Source organism: Dasypus novemcinctus, chromosome 11 (assembly GCF_030445035.2).
Source record: "Dasypus novemcinctus isolate mDasNov1 chromosome 11, mDasNov1.1.hap2, whole genome shotgun sequence".
NCBI lineage: Eukaryota > Metazoa > Chordata > Mammalia > Cingulata > Dasypodidae > Dasypus > Dasypus novemcinctus.
In genome coordinates, this window is record NC_080683.1 from 75472197 (window position 1) to 75486852 (window position 14656).

The window sequence follows — 14656 nt, forward strand, 5'->3', positions numbered from 1 at the left end:
TAGGGGTTGAAACTTCTCTGTGTTTATCTGACACCTGTCCTGGAGAGCATAAGGACAAAGAATTGTACTACATAGTTTGTACATGTCACAAAATGAATTAGACTGTAATTTCCTGCTTGTGTAAATACGTCAGAAAGAAAATGGAAGTAAGGTTTTGAAGAAGAAGGTAAAGAAAAGAAGAATGGAAGAGGAAGAGGGGATATAGTGGGAAGGAAGCAGAACAAATAATTGAGTCTACTCGTTTCGAAGTGGCACTCTGAACATTTTAATTCTACCTGTTACAGTATCTACATTTTTTAAGATCAACATATTCTGTTTTCTTTTTATCATCATTGAGCTCTGTAATATAATTTTACATCATATTTTATTAACATTTATGACTAAGAAATTCTTGAAACTGCCTCTATATGCGATCAGATCAAAGTATAAATTTTGCAGGCAAGACATACTGTACATCATCTTATAGATTTATTTTACGTATTTTATGCTGCAGGTGTAGAAATAGGTTACAACAAATCCTAAAACTGTCAATCCTCAATGTAGTTTTCCTTAGAAGAAAATAAGCCAATATTCATGTAAACAGTACATTGTGAGCTGTGAACTACAGATGAGTAAGTCCTAAATATAATTAGACAGACGCAAATTAAAAGGTTCTCTACATGCTTACACATTTTACAAATCAAGAAACCCATGATGACAACATTACGAAAAGAAACATTTGCATAAGGCCACTGAGGCTGATTTTATGTTATGGGCATCAACACTGAAGCCACTGTCAATTTCCTGGGTGTCTTGAGGTTAGAAGTGGATTCCACTAAGGCAAACTTCAAGTAATTTGACTTTGTCTAGGTGACTGAACAGCCTGACTTCATAACCACTTTTTTCAAATGGATTGTTTGAGTCAGGTTACTTCACTGCCAGATCAGTGAAGGCATCAGAGACCTCTGTGTTGACCTGTGAGGAAATGTTTCCTGGTGTGATATCGAGATAAATGTCATATTGCTGGTCCAGGCCAAGGTAGCAGTCACTCATGAGATACAGTGTGTAGATATACCTAAAATATAAAAATAGATCTAACATGTAAAACCACATTTCTAATCATAGTCATATTTACTTCTGGAACTTTGTGGTGATATTCTGCTTACCTTCCAGGTACTTCAGGGGTATAAAAAGAAATGGAAACGACATGATGATTTCGAACATATCCTACTCTTTTCAAGGCAATAAGTTCTCTCTTATCCACTTCTCCTAGTATCAAAAACCATCCTTCATCTTTTGATTTGGGAAAACGAGGGGTAACTGCATAGTTGTCTTGCTTTCCCTGTAAGCCAGAAAAAGAAAAAAATAATGTCTAGACTTTCTATACTGCTTGGTTGTTGTTAAAAGCCTACCATGTCTTCCTTTAAGGTCATAAATCAGCATTTCTATCAGAAATATTTTAAATTTTCCTCCATTTTGGTTTGGTATCTTGATTTGGTATTAACTACATTTCTTCAAGATTCTCAAGGCATATTACAGATACTATTTTTGTGGTTATAATCATCAGAATATTTGGCTCAATTAGAATAGAAAACCCTGAATCTTGTTATTGAATTAATAAATTCTCATGCTATTTTTATAAATGATATTAATACTTTTTGCAGATGAACAAACTGAGATACAAAAATGTTAATCAAATTTTCCAAAGCTTTATTCACAAGGAATGATGCTTAGAAAAGGGCAAAAATGCCAATCAAGACTAGTCTTTGCACCTTCAGGGGTAAAGTTTGAAAGATCGTGTAAATACCTTCCCCCTACTCAAGAATAAAACTCATACAAAATCCCCATATATTCTAACATGATAATATTAGAAAGGCCTTTTTCTAAGGAATGAGAAACTATAAACCAAAGTAACTGTAAAATATATTAATCACCAAAATCAAGAATAGGCAGAAATACAATTAAAGCACTTGAAGTCTTTAGTTTAGATCGACACATTCTTACTGAGCTTTCCCTCAATATTCTAGAGGGAGATACTGCAGTTAAGGCATTTTAAGAGAGGTCAGAGAGCAATATATTTTTAGAGCATTTAGAAACAAAACTTAGAACTAAAAAAATATATCATGACAATCTGATTTTTAAGTAGTAATAGTAAGGTAAAAGAGTCTTAATTATTTTCCCCATGATTTTTTTTTATTATCAAATTTTTTTTTTTGCAAATTGGGATACACTGTAATCTAAAAAACACTCATTTAAAGGTTTTGAAATGCCAGAGATGAATCATTTTATAATTATGTTGACTAAGTTTTCAGAATTAGAAGTCAAATGAGTTGAGACTTAAAGGCCCAGTACTGAAAGGACATTGTGGCATTAGAAAGTTATATATCATTTTGAGTATGAAAACAGAGGGGACAATACTAATGAACTACAACGTCACTACTAAGGCTTATTCTAGATATGGAAAAGCCCCTGAATCCACTGGGCTAAAAGACAGACTCATTCTTTCTTATTTCAATTATTATGGTACTAAAAACCAATCTGCTCACATGTCATGTACTAATATTCTTAGAAGACCAAATAATTAATTTAGGTGCCAGAGGTAACAGAGAAGACCACAGTAATTTAAAATAAAAATATCATACATCTTTGGCCTGCATGAACATTGACAAAACTCTTTCATATATATTATAATGAAGGAATCAGGCAGATGTAGCAACTGAGACTCAGAAAAGCTTAGTGACTTAATAAAATTCATTGAGCTAAGTGGTAAGGCTTCAATCTCATCTAAATCTAGCCCAGTATGGCTCCCACATAGCACAGTGCCTCTAGGTTTGTGCTTCTCAAACTTTAATATCCTTAAAAATCACTTGGGGTGCTGGATAAAGTACAGATTTTGAGATACCGCCCCCTGGGGATTATGATTTAGACAATGTAAAGTGGGGCCAAGAAAACTGCACTTTAAAAGGCACTTTGAAAAATTATGCTACACAGAGTCTGGAGACCATACTTTGAGAATAGTACTTTAGGCAATATATTATTAGCTATGATGGATATTCTGGAGTTGAAAATGGCACATGAGGAGAACTGACTCATTTCAAAAGGCTGACTCTTGCTGCTTAAGGCCAGTTGAGAAAGCAGGATTCATGAATGACACGGACACATTAGTAATATAAAAGGTATGTGTGGTGGCGCATGCTGGTATCTGGTGTGAGGTATTTGAGCATGGAAACCAAATACTATACCTTGTGGAACCCAATGTGGACTTTCTGCAAGCTAACTTGAAGCACATACTCTTGATCAGCATGCAATCTGATCCATTTGTTGTCATCTCGTTTGTCTGAAGCCAGAGTTGGGATACAGAGTTCACTCTGTCCTTCAACTGAATCATTCCACCAACCTTTAATACTCAAGTCAATATCTACCACTGGTAAGCGAGATAAGAAATTCCATGCCTGAATAAAAAGAGAAAAAAAGAAAATAAAGGAAAGTTTAATGTGAAATGCAGTGATCAACTAAGAAACTTTTTTAAACAAATTGACCTAATTCTAGATTCACATGCAATTATAAGAAATGATACAGAAAGATCCTGTGTACTGTCCCCAATGGTAACAATTAGAAAAAACTAACACAACATTACAACCAGGATACTGACATTGATACAATCCATTACCTTGTACAGATTTCCCCAATTTGACTTTTTAAAAATTCCTGTATTTCTTTTCTTCCCCTCCCTCTCCCCCTCCCCCACCCTGCTGTTTTGCTGTCTGTGTCCATTCGCTGTGTGATCTTTTGTATCTATTTATCTTTTTGTCTTCTATTCTGGTCTTTCTCCTCTAGGATTCACTGGGATTTGATCCTGGGGACCCTTGATGTGGAGAGAGGTTCCCTGTCACTTGCACCACCTCAGTGCCTGGTCTCTGCCTCACTTCACCTTGACTCTCCCCTTTGTCTCTCTTTTTTTGTGTCATCATCTTGCTGTGTGACTCAGGTATGCAGGCACTGGCTTACCATGCAGGCACTCGGCTTGCTCCACGGGCACTGACTCACTGCACAGGCACTGGTTCGCCATGTGGGCACTCAGCTCACTCTGCAGGTACTGGCTCACTGCGTGGGCACTCGGCTCACATGTGGGCACTCTTTTGGCACTCAGCTCACCACGAGGGCACTCCACTTGCTGCATAGGCACCCACATGGGCACTTGGCTTGCTCTGTGGGCACTCTGCTCACTGCATGGGCACTTGCCTCACTGCATGGGCACTCGGCTCACCACATGGGCATTGGCTTGCCATGTAGGCATGCTTTTTCTTCTTCTTTTTCACCAGGAGCACCCAGGGATCAAACCCGGATCCTCCCATATGGTAGGTAGAGGCCTTATCACTTGAGCCACATCTGCTTCCCAATCTGACTTAAAAAAAAAATACACACATATATATATATATATATATATATATTTATTTATTTTTAAAAGACAGTCAGATTACATAAAATGTTATACAGAAAAATATAAGCGATAGGAAGGGAAGCAAATTTGGCTCAATGGATAGAGCGTCTGCCTACCACATGGGAGGTCCAGGGTTCAAACCCAGGGCCTCCTGATCCGTATGATGAGCTGGCCCACGCGCAGTGCTGATGTGCACAAGGAGTGCTGTGCCATGCAGGGATGTCCCCCGCTTAGAGAGCCCCATGCTCAAGGAGTGCACCCTGTAAGGAGAACTGCCCAATGCGAAAAAAGTGCAGGCTGCCCAGGGGTGGTGCCACACACACGGAGGGCTGATGCAGCAAGATGATGCAACAAAAAGAGACACAGATTCCTGGTGCCACTGACAAGAATACAAGTGGACAAAGAACACACAGTGAATGGACAGAGAGAGCAGACAACTGGTGGGGGGTGGGGAATGGGAGAGAAAAAATATATATATAAGGGATTCCCATATGCCCCACTCCCCACACCTCCCACCCTTCCCCACATTAACAACTTCTTTCATTAGTGTGGTACATTCATTGCAATTGATGAACACATTTTGTAGTTGATGAACACAGCATTGCCACACAGCATGAATTATATTTTACATTGTAGTTTATACTCTCTCCTACTCCATTCTGTAGGTTATGGTAGGATATATAATGTCCTGTATCTGTCTTTGCAACGTCATTCAGGACAATTCCAAGTTCCGAAAATGCCCTTATTTTACACCACTTTTTCTCTCTCCCTGCCTTCAGCACCTGCAATGGCCATTGTCTCCACATCAATGATATAATTTTTTCCATTGCTAGAATCACATTAAGTCTATAATAGAATACCAGTAAGTCTACTCTAGTCCATATTTTATTCCCCTTCTGAGGATACTGGGATGGTGATGCCCTCTACACCTCTAATTGAGAAGGGGCTTTGATCCCATATGCCTGATGGATGGGACTCTCTTGCTTGCAGTTGTAGACTCTCTTGGTTCCTTGGTGTGGTGGTTGTCCATCCTCACCTCCTTCTCATTTTTGTGTATGTAGAAATAGTGTGCCTTTATAGCTTAAAGTCCTTTAAAAAATAACTAGAAAAGGACATTACCTAAACTTGTGATCTCTTTATTGTAAATTCCTTTTATATATTGAGTGGCCATGGACAATAATGAAAAATAAGTTTAAAAATATTTGCTGTTGAATTGGTTTGCTTTAGAGAAGTTATCTAATATTTATGTAACTTTTATTATTTTTACATAGAAAGCATTACTGCTGCAAGCTGAACAAAATTTTGAAGCAACTGTTGATGTCAGTATCAACCATTGACCATTAATTGTGCAAAATAAAATGTTTTTTTCATCCACATTCCAAATGTATTCTATACATTCTGAAATGAAAACATTTCTACATGTCTACATATCATTAAGGAACCCTGTAGGTCTAAGGTTCTTCCTTGAAACAAATATATGTATTTTTAGCATTATCATGCTCAGAGTACCAATTAAAATGCTATATATTAAAGGAGTGGGAAACACTAATTTTATTTCTGTTCTTTAATTTGAAAGATAGTGAGAAATCAATATGCAAATAGTAAGTGCTCATAATTGTTGAATGAATTGTTAAATGAATGAATAAATAAATTCCTAAGTCCACAGAAAGGATGAAAGAAAACAAACATTTGGGGAAAACGGACTTGGCCCAGTGGTTAGGGCGTCCGTCTACCACATGGGAGGTCCGTGGCTCAAACCCTGGGCCTCCTTGACCCGTGTGGAGCTGGCCCATGTGTCACCCAAGGAGTGCCTTGCCACGCAGGGGTGTCCCCCGCATAGGGGAGCCCCACTCGCAAGGAGTGCACCCGTAAGGAGAGCCGCCCAGCGCGAAAGAAAAGTGCAGCTTGCCCAGGAATGGCGCCGCACACACTTCTCGTGCCGCTGACGACAACAGAAGCGGACAAAAGAAACAAGATGCAGCAAATAGACACAGAGAACAGACAACTGGGGAAGGGGGGGGGGGAATTAAATAAATAAATTAAATTAAAAAAAAAAACACAAACATTTGTAACTTATTTTATTTCTTTTATATATACCATAGATTTCCTCATAGACTTTGATTCCTGTTTGCTAAGACTTTAGTACTGCTGAGTATGCCTAATTGAAATGAAGTACCCTGATGAACCAAAACACCCCTTAGGAATAAAAAAAGTAAATTTTCAATCCAATTGTATAAGTTGTCTTGTGACTCTGAAATTATGTCTGCAACTAGATCTTGAAATGGCCAAAGCCATAGTGTGGTCAAGAAAACAACAATCACCCATTGTAGAAGCTGGATAAATTGATGTTCATCCAAGAATGGCTAGGGGGAAAAGTGAACAAGAGGGAACTTATACACAATTTCTGTAAAGCAGTTAACGTTGAGAGACAACACAGTAACATTTTCCACATAAAGCAAGACTTACCTTAAGTACACCATATTATACTATATATATTATATATTATATTATATATTAGTGACCAATATAATGTTTTCTGTTATTAGGAACTTGTCGGAACATTACTTTACAAATCCCCCAAAAGTCAGATCTGGTTTTCATATACATGTAACATTATTATAGCACTTTTTTTCAACTGATAATGTGCACATACATATTTGTTGGATGTGCGAATATATATTTATATATATATTTATGTATATAAAACATGAGCTATTTTTAAAGAAACTGCTAAGACATTTCAATACCAGCCAAACATATTTATCTGAGGATTAATCTTCATCTATTGAATCAGGCGAGAGCACTGCCATGCATACAATTATTTAATTAGCAGCCAAATCCGCTGCCAGTCAGCAGCCGTTCCAGGCATACTGATGGGGTAGAAGATGCAAATCTCACAGTCATACTGCTTTTTCTCATTACTACTGCAATTAGCACTTAAATTGATGCTTTAAACATACTAATTTCTGGAATAATTTAGGATTTGTATGTTACCTGGGATCGCCACACTGCAGAGCCGACACCAGATTGCTCTGCAAATTGAAGCACTTTTGAGCCAAATAACCATCATCATATCAGACAGAGCCAATTTGCATTTGGTTTTAAAGATAACAGAATGGCAATTTATGCAAATAAATTAAGTAAGTTTACTTCTGAGTTCTCCCTGAACTAATTATAACAATGTTCTAATTTTTTATCACATCTAAAACTTGGCATGAAATCAATGTATGTTATATTAGAAATCTGTTGTTGCTAACAGAAGCTTTGTTTTGATTTAAATATATTGTTTTTATTCATAATTTTGATGGTAATTTAGTTAGAAAGGTAGGTATTTATTATGAATATTTAAATAGTTTTCTATGCCAAATTTGGGTTCAACAGAAACTGAACAGTCAGCTTCAATGCCTGTCATACTTTTTTCACTCAAAAAATAAGTTCCACTGGGGGGGTAAAAAAAAAAAAAAAGACATCGCTTACAAGTTTCTTTATTTTAAAACCTACATTTGCAAGTCAATATGTTAATTATGTTATAAATCCTGAATGTTTACTCTGACATGTTTAGAGTAAAATGCTTTAGACTCTAAAAGCACAGATATACAAAATATTTCTGGCATCATTTATTCATGTTTTTGGCCTTCCCAAGGATGGTTTGGAGAGATGAGTTATGTTGTCTTTCACAACATATATTTAACTTACACAAAATAAGAAGTTCATTTGAAAGACTACTTTGAATTTAGGAACAATGAAGTGATTAAAAAAAGAAGGGTAGCGTAAGTAACTGAGGGTAGCGCAAGAAAATATATCTGTGTGTAAAAAAGGAAAACTGCCTTTAAGAGAGGGATAGAAGGGCTTCTGGGTAATTTAGTTTACTGCTGGAGAAGCTAAATGAGGCCTTTCTCAGAGAGCTTAATAGCATTACACTGAAACAACCTCTAATAATGTTACTACTAATACTAATTATTATTACTGTCATTATTTCTAGTAATTATTCAGCTCTTATTCTATGCCAGAAAATACATAAAGGAGTTTATGTAATAATATTAATAGCTTGCTTAATTTTCTAAGAACTTTTTGAGGCAGGTATAATGTTTTCATTATAGTAAATGGCAGAGATAGAATTTGAGTCTGATGCCAAAAACCCATGCTCTAAGTTAGAAAACTCTTGGTATAACTCCCCAGAGTAAGGGAGCCTTGACAACATGTAACAGATGGCCTTACCTGCTTCACTTTTGCATTCTGTAGCTCACTTTCTACAATGGCGCTGAATACATGGTCTTTCCCTTCACAGGCAAGGATCAGTTCTGGAAGGCACTCTATGGGGCCCTGGTAACCAACACGTGGGCCCTTTAAGACCGGTTTCCATTTCCTAAGAAATAATATCAACTCAAAAAAATCTTCACAACACAATAGTTTTTGATAACAATGGCTTATATAATTAGAAGAGATTTAAAAAAATTAAGATAACTATATAATTTTTAATGGCCATTATTTTAAGTTTTAAAAATCAGCTAGCATTCTCTAAGATATCAATCCAAGGCAGTAACGCTATCCCCACCTAAAATGTGTAAATTGTGGGTGAACTCAGCAAATACTAAGGGTTCATACACTGGATATCTTTCTCAGAGATACTAATGTGAACTAATGCTTCCACATGGATAAGGTACTGATCTGGAGCACTGACAATTTTTTAACAGAGGCAGACAAATGTCTCTAATATAATTATACTGGAATAAAGTTTGAATTATAAATTTTGGGGAATATAAACTTAAAAGTACCTTTTGGGGATATTTGAGATTTATAGTGTAAAAAGTGCCAGATTCCAGGAATGTAGGCCATCTAAATCTTACTCTCTATTTCCTGTTGATATATCAAGAAGAAAAATGTAACTGGAATAATACTTAAGGATGACAGCAAAGACGTGGCTAGGCCCCAAGCAGCTTCTACAACAGACCTACATGCTGTGGGAGGGTACCCTTATGTGCTTGCTTTACTGCTGAAATCCAATTACCATAACTTTTAGCACCATTTTGGGAGGGTTCCCGCAGCTAAGCTTCAAGCACACATGAGGTATATGCCTCTTCCCCATGCCACCTGCTGCTGGTGGGCTCACTCTCTAAATGTGCCTTTTAGTTTCTAGTGAATATTCCACGGTGGAGATTCAGGAGCCATGGAAACAAATGCCTTGGAACCAAATACACTTGAGTCAACCAGGGGACTTTCCTGAGGTTCTTGTTGGTGTCTGTAACTTGATGCCTCAAATTACTGTCACCTCTGGTCCAGCTGACAAGAGGTAGAGGGTATATGATGGCAAACTGCAGCCAGACTGTTTTGCTTGTCTACATGACTGTAACGAATATTTTGGCTACACAGCATCTCTCAACTGGTGTGAAACACTGGTGTGAAAGAAACATTTTCATTTAAACACTGCCAACCTTGCTTGTATCATGTTCTGTTCTTTCCCTTGTCAAAATATTTGCAGCCATGTATATGGGAACTAAGGGCTAACTAATTTGATGCTAATATAAACTCTTCTCTTACGCACAGGTTATATCTTGAGCTGATGGTATATATATAAAAAACTACCTAGTTTTAGACAATTTACAGATGCACAATTTACATTTGAAAATGGATTCTGGGTCCCCAAAGCTATTCTGCAATAGCAGAAATTGGGAATTTATTTTACTTTAGAACAGGGAGCACTTTAATAACTTCTTGTATGAAGGGCGACATTGCAATGGAATAAACAGTTAAAACAGAAACATATTCAATGTTCCAAGTGGAAAACAATTTAGATAGGGGAAGGTTAAAATTAATTGTGGTTCAGTGTGGGACAGACAATCAAATTCCAAATGAGAACGTCATATCAGTAGGACATGTCTTCCTCTAGGAAAAAGGGACATTTCACTGTAAAGAATTAATATTCTGGGAACTGAAATGAAATTCAAGTGACAACAGAAACGAAGATAATTTTTCTGAAATAAAAAAACAATTAAATTCAAAATTAAAACCATTACCTGAAGAGGTGAAGATGGTGCTGTTCTATGTTTGGCAGTGTAAGAAGAGAAGAATCTTTTAACCACCGACCCTGGATTACCATCTGAACCAGAATGGTGATATTCAGGACAGTTACCAGCCAGCCCTGGTTTGCAGCCACATCCAGCATTGCCTGAAAAGGGAAAATACATGTTAAAAGAATACTATGGCCCTTGCTCATTTCATGGGTAACCTGATGCTAGCTTTAACAACAACAACAATAACAACAAAACAAAACCAAAAAACCAAGCATTATATCTATTTATTGTCAGTAAACAAAACAGGAACCAGGAAATACACTCCAGTTGGAATTAGAACAAACGGAATCTCCCATGGCATTCACTGCACATTATTTTCTACAAACTGCCAAATATTAAGATTCTTTTAGAGCAGCTATGATAGGCAGAAAATATTGGTACCAGTAATAAACCAAAGAGATAAACATATTGTGATTTGAGACCAAAATTTATAATTCTCTGTATCAAGAGCATTAGCAGCTACATTTAAAGATTTAAAGTCTCATGAAGAATTTTTCAAATTTAAAATCAATAATGGTAAGGAGATGGAAGGTTTTCTTGGCAAAATTTTATTTTCTCAAAAGAGCAGGCTAAAGACAGGGCCCTAGTTTTCAATGAAAACAATATACTACACATTAGCAAATTGCCAGTGATAGTCTTGGAATGATGAGAAGCTATTCATATTCGGTTATACATTAAATCAAATGTTTTAAGGACAAACAAAAGGCTGCATTTGCTTAAGGCAAAACTAAACAGTGAAATCTTATTTAAACAAAGGAGAAGTTTACACAGGCAAAGCTATTTCAATTAAATTAGACAGATTCTGGAGAATGCTGACTTAAAGACACATAAGTTAATATCATGATACTAATGCAACTACTTTATACAGTTAGGAGTGTATTCTCTTGTTTTGGGAAATGAAAGCATGAAGGTAAGAGAGATTAGATCTATCCAGGAATTGCTTAAAACAGTACTTAAATAGTAAAGATCTCACTAACAGTAAAAAAGTGTTAAAATGTATAGTTTATTAGTTGAATTTCAGAAATTATTTTTAAGGTATACTATATTATTAATCATAAAATTAATTTGCTATACTACTTAATACCATTTAAGTAGATACATATTCCTTTCAAACCTTAGGTTTCCTATAATCTGTGTTCTCTAATTTGTAGGAAGTAAAATAGTTTAAAATATTTTAAACATTTGGCCAACCCAATCTGTGGTCCCTTTATATATACTACAGGCAAATGGATCAGTGTTTTTGGATCAGATGATTAATCATAGAATGGTCAAATTGGTGTTTAGCACCATCCATGAGCTTCTGCTTATACATAAAAACCTGAATGTTGGTATAATAGATATATTTATATACAGATGTGTATACGAATGTTATACATTTATGAATGTCCATGTTTATAAATTTAGGGAAAATCCACTTTTATTCTTATCCCTGTAGAGCTGATTAAAACACTTGGCCTTTCTTTGAAGTACTTGAGACAAGCAGATAATGATGAACATTACTCATAGACAAAAAAAAGTTTTCATTCATAAGCTACAACTCTTGAGTCCTGCTAAAGGAAGAGAAAAGAAAAAAAAGAAATGAAAAATTATACCTGATACAGTATCATGATGATGTGAGAACTTGTAATGTGGAGTAAGTGGGATGATTTACCCTGTGATTTTATATTTCAACTTGACTGGAAATAAATTCCAGACCAACAGCTCATAGAGTAGAAGAGGTGGATGGATGAACCGAATGTTTAACTTTGTAGTCTTCATGATGGGTTTGAAAGATTTTATAAAATTTATGAGAGTTCCCCACAATTTTTCTTTGTGTGGTCCACATGGAAAAATGTAAAAAAATAATGCAAAGTAACTGCTTACGTATAGTAAATTAGGAGCCATATCACAGATTGGAAACTATGATTTATAGGATTTTTAAATCCAAACAGAGATAGGTGGGGAGATCAAGAATCTGAGATGGCAAAAGGTTCTGTGACTATCCATTGTAGTGAACCAAATGGTGGCCCATGGCTCTGCTCAGTCATTAACTAGTTGGTCCTGTTCTCTCTGCTCCTACTGCCTCAGTGCAGAACCTCATTCTCTCTCACCTGGAAGAATAAAATTACCTTCCTATTCTTATTCTCATCTACTTTCTCTTCAATTCATACTTTATACTACTACAAAATGAAATTTTTAAAGTGGTAAAACATTTGCCATTACTCTGCTTAAATTTCTTCAACGGCATCACGCTGTGTAGAGGCTAAAAGATAAAACTACTCTGCATGACAGTCAAAACCTTGCCATCTAAATGGCCCTTGCTTATTTCTCTGGCCATGTTCCCCTCTGTATTTTTAGTATAGCAAAACTAAATTACTGGTATTTTCCTGCATTTACCTTTGCACTCAAAGCTCTTTTTAGAAATACCATTCCCTCTAAACTGTTCACCTGGGAAATTTCTAGTCATCTTGCAAGTCTAGGTCAAATGATACTCCTACTGTGAAGATTCCTTGATTCTAGTAGATGGATTAAGGACTTCTTTTCCCATGTTCCTGCTGTTCTTGACACATGCCACTGTTATCCTATTGTAATTTTTGTTTTGTTTATACATCTCTCCTTTAAACCATAGGCTCCTGGATGGCAAGACCTAGAATTATTCTTTGTAACTCCAGTCCTAGCACAGAGCACTCAAGAAATATTTGCTTTATGAAAGAATATTAGTAAAATACAATTACAATGATTATAACAACACTCTGCCTAAGTTATTGCACATCTGCCAAAGGCAGAACAGTGCAGGAGAATAAACAAAAGCTTTGATGTCAGTTGGACATAGGTTTGAATCCTAATTTTGTTCTACTTGCTATGTGTACATTTGAGAAAATTCCTTAACCTCACTGAACCTAGGTTTTTATAAAAAAAGATGTTATTATTTCCACCTTATAGGGTAACTATGAAGGTACGTGATATACTGCTTGGAATAGAGCAGATACTCAGTACGTAGATGCCTAAGATGAGATGAAAAGAACACCCTCATGCAACCCATTACGAGGACTTTCTTTGGTCCTTTTTGTATTTATTTCTGTAATGGGTAGTATAAGGGTTTGAGAGGCAAGGAATGCAAGGTTGGGAGCAGATACATGGGACAAAACAGGCTAGTTCATTGGGAGTGTACAATTATAAGAAAGCTGGGGAACAAGGCTAAAAACAGACCATGCAGTTCAGGACAAGCTGGAGGATGTGGGCATGGTTCTCAATTGAGTGGGCAAGCACATGTTAATGTTCAGAAGTCCCTACCTAAAAGAGTCTAAGGCCAAGAGATGGTTCAGGTAAATGGGATGTGGGTCCTGGTAGCTCACACTGACACATGTGTATATGAATGACCCTAGGACGGGCTCCCTGTGTTCCAACTGCCTTCCCAAAAGAGAAAGGCTAACAGATACCTCCTTCATTCCCAGAGTGGAGCTAGGTTTGGTAAGAGTGGAAGATGATGGCTGAGTTCCCAAGTTACCACCCAAGGCATCTTCCCAAGTTCTTTTCACAGACTAATACTCTCAGCAAAAGGCTGTTTTAGTACACTGAGGAAAAATAACCCTGGACATTCTAGAGCAGCTTAGCATCAACATTAAGCAATATTTAATCCCCCTGGCCTCTAAGCTACTTTGTACTTGGCACACTAGCTACTAGCCAAAGCTAGGATGGTTCTGAGAGAAGATGAAAAATGGATGTGAGCTGACTCTGTGCATGAGTCTCTCCTACTAAGTTGAAATCAGTTTCAATTGATACTTGATTCATAATTCTGGGTCATCCCCAGCTGAAGTAGAATGGCGATGTGATTTCTAGCACAGTATTCATTTATAAAATTCAGCTAAAACAAAAACCTTATTACAAAAAACAGAAACAGCGGGACTGCAATTTGTTTAGGAGAGAGTACATGTGCTGTGTTTGTTTTCTGACAAATTTTAACTGAGATGCCAGTATGTAACCAGGTGAAAAGTTCAGGTGAAAATGAACTCTTGAGAGAAGTACAGGCTAGGGTTATGGATTTAGAAATCCTAGGCATAAAGAGAGCAGCCAAAACTAGGAGAGACTGTGATCCAGGACCTGGAGTGAATGAAAAGAGCAGTAAAGAGCTGTGGAAAGAGAAAGAGGAGCCACTTTTTGACAGGAGCAGATTAAGGAAAGTAGG

At 36.7% G+C, this 14656-nt stretch overlaps 1 protein-coding gene across 1 annotated transcript in view; it reads right to left on the reverse strand.

Annotated features, from left to right (window-relative positions):
* Positions 1 to 241: 241 nt before the first annotated feature.
* ASCC3 (activating signal cointegrator 1 complex subunit 3) overlaps positions 242 to 14656 on the reverse strand; it is a 465644-nt gene continuing 451229 nt past the window's right edge. Inside the window, exons 38-42 of the mRNA XM_058307189.2 lie at positions 10435 to 10586; positions 8639 to 8786; positions 3222 to 3431; positions 1146 to 1321; positions 242 to 1054 (exon numbers count right to left, since the gene is read on the reverse strand). Coding sequence (XP_058163172.1) covers positions 907 to 1054; positions 1146 to 1321; positions 3222 to 3431; positions 8639 to 8786; positions 10435 to 10586 — 834 coding nt within the window. The 3' untranslated portion in view covers positions 242 to 906. The remainder of the gene's footprint in view (positions 1055 to 1145; positions 1322 to 3221; positions 3432 to 8638; positions 8787 to 10434; positions 10587 to 14656) is intronic.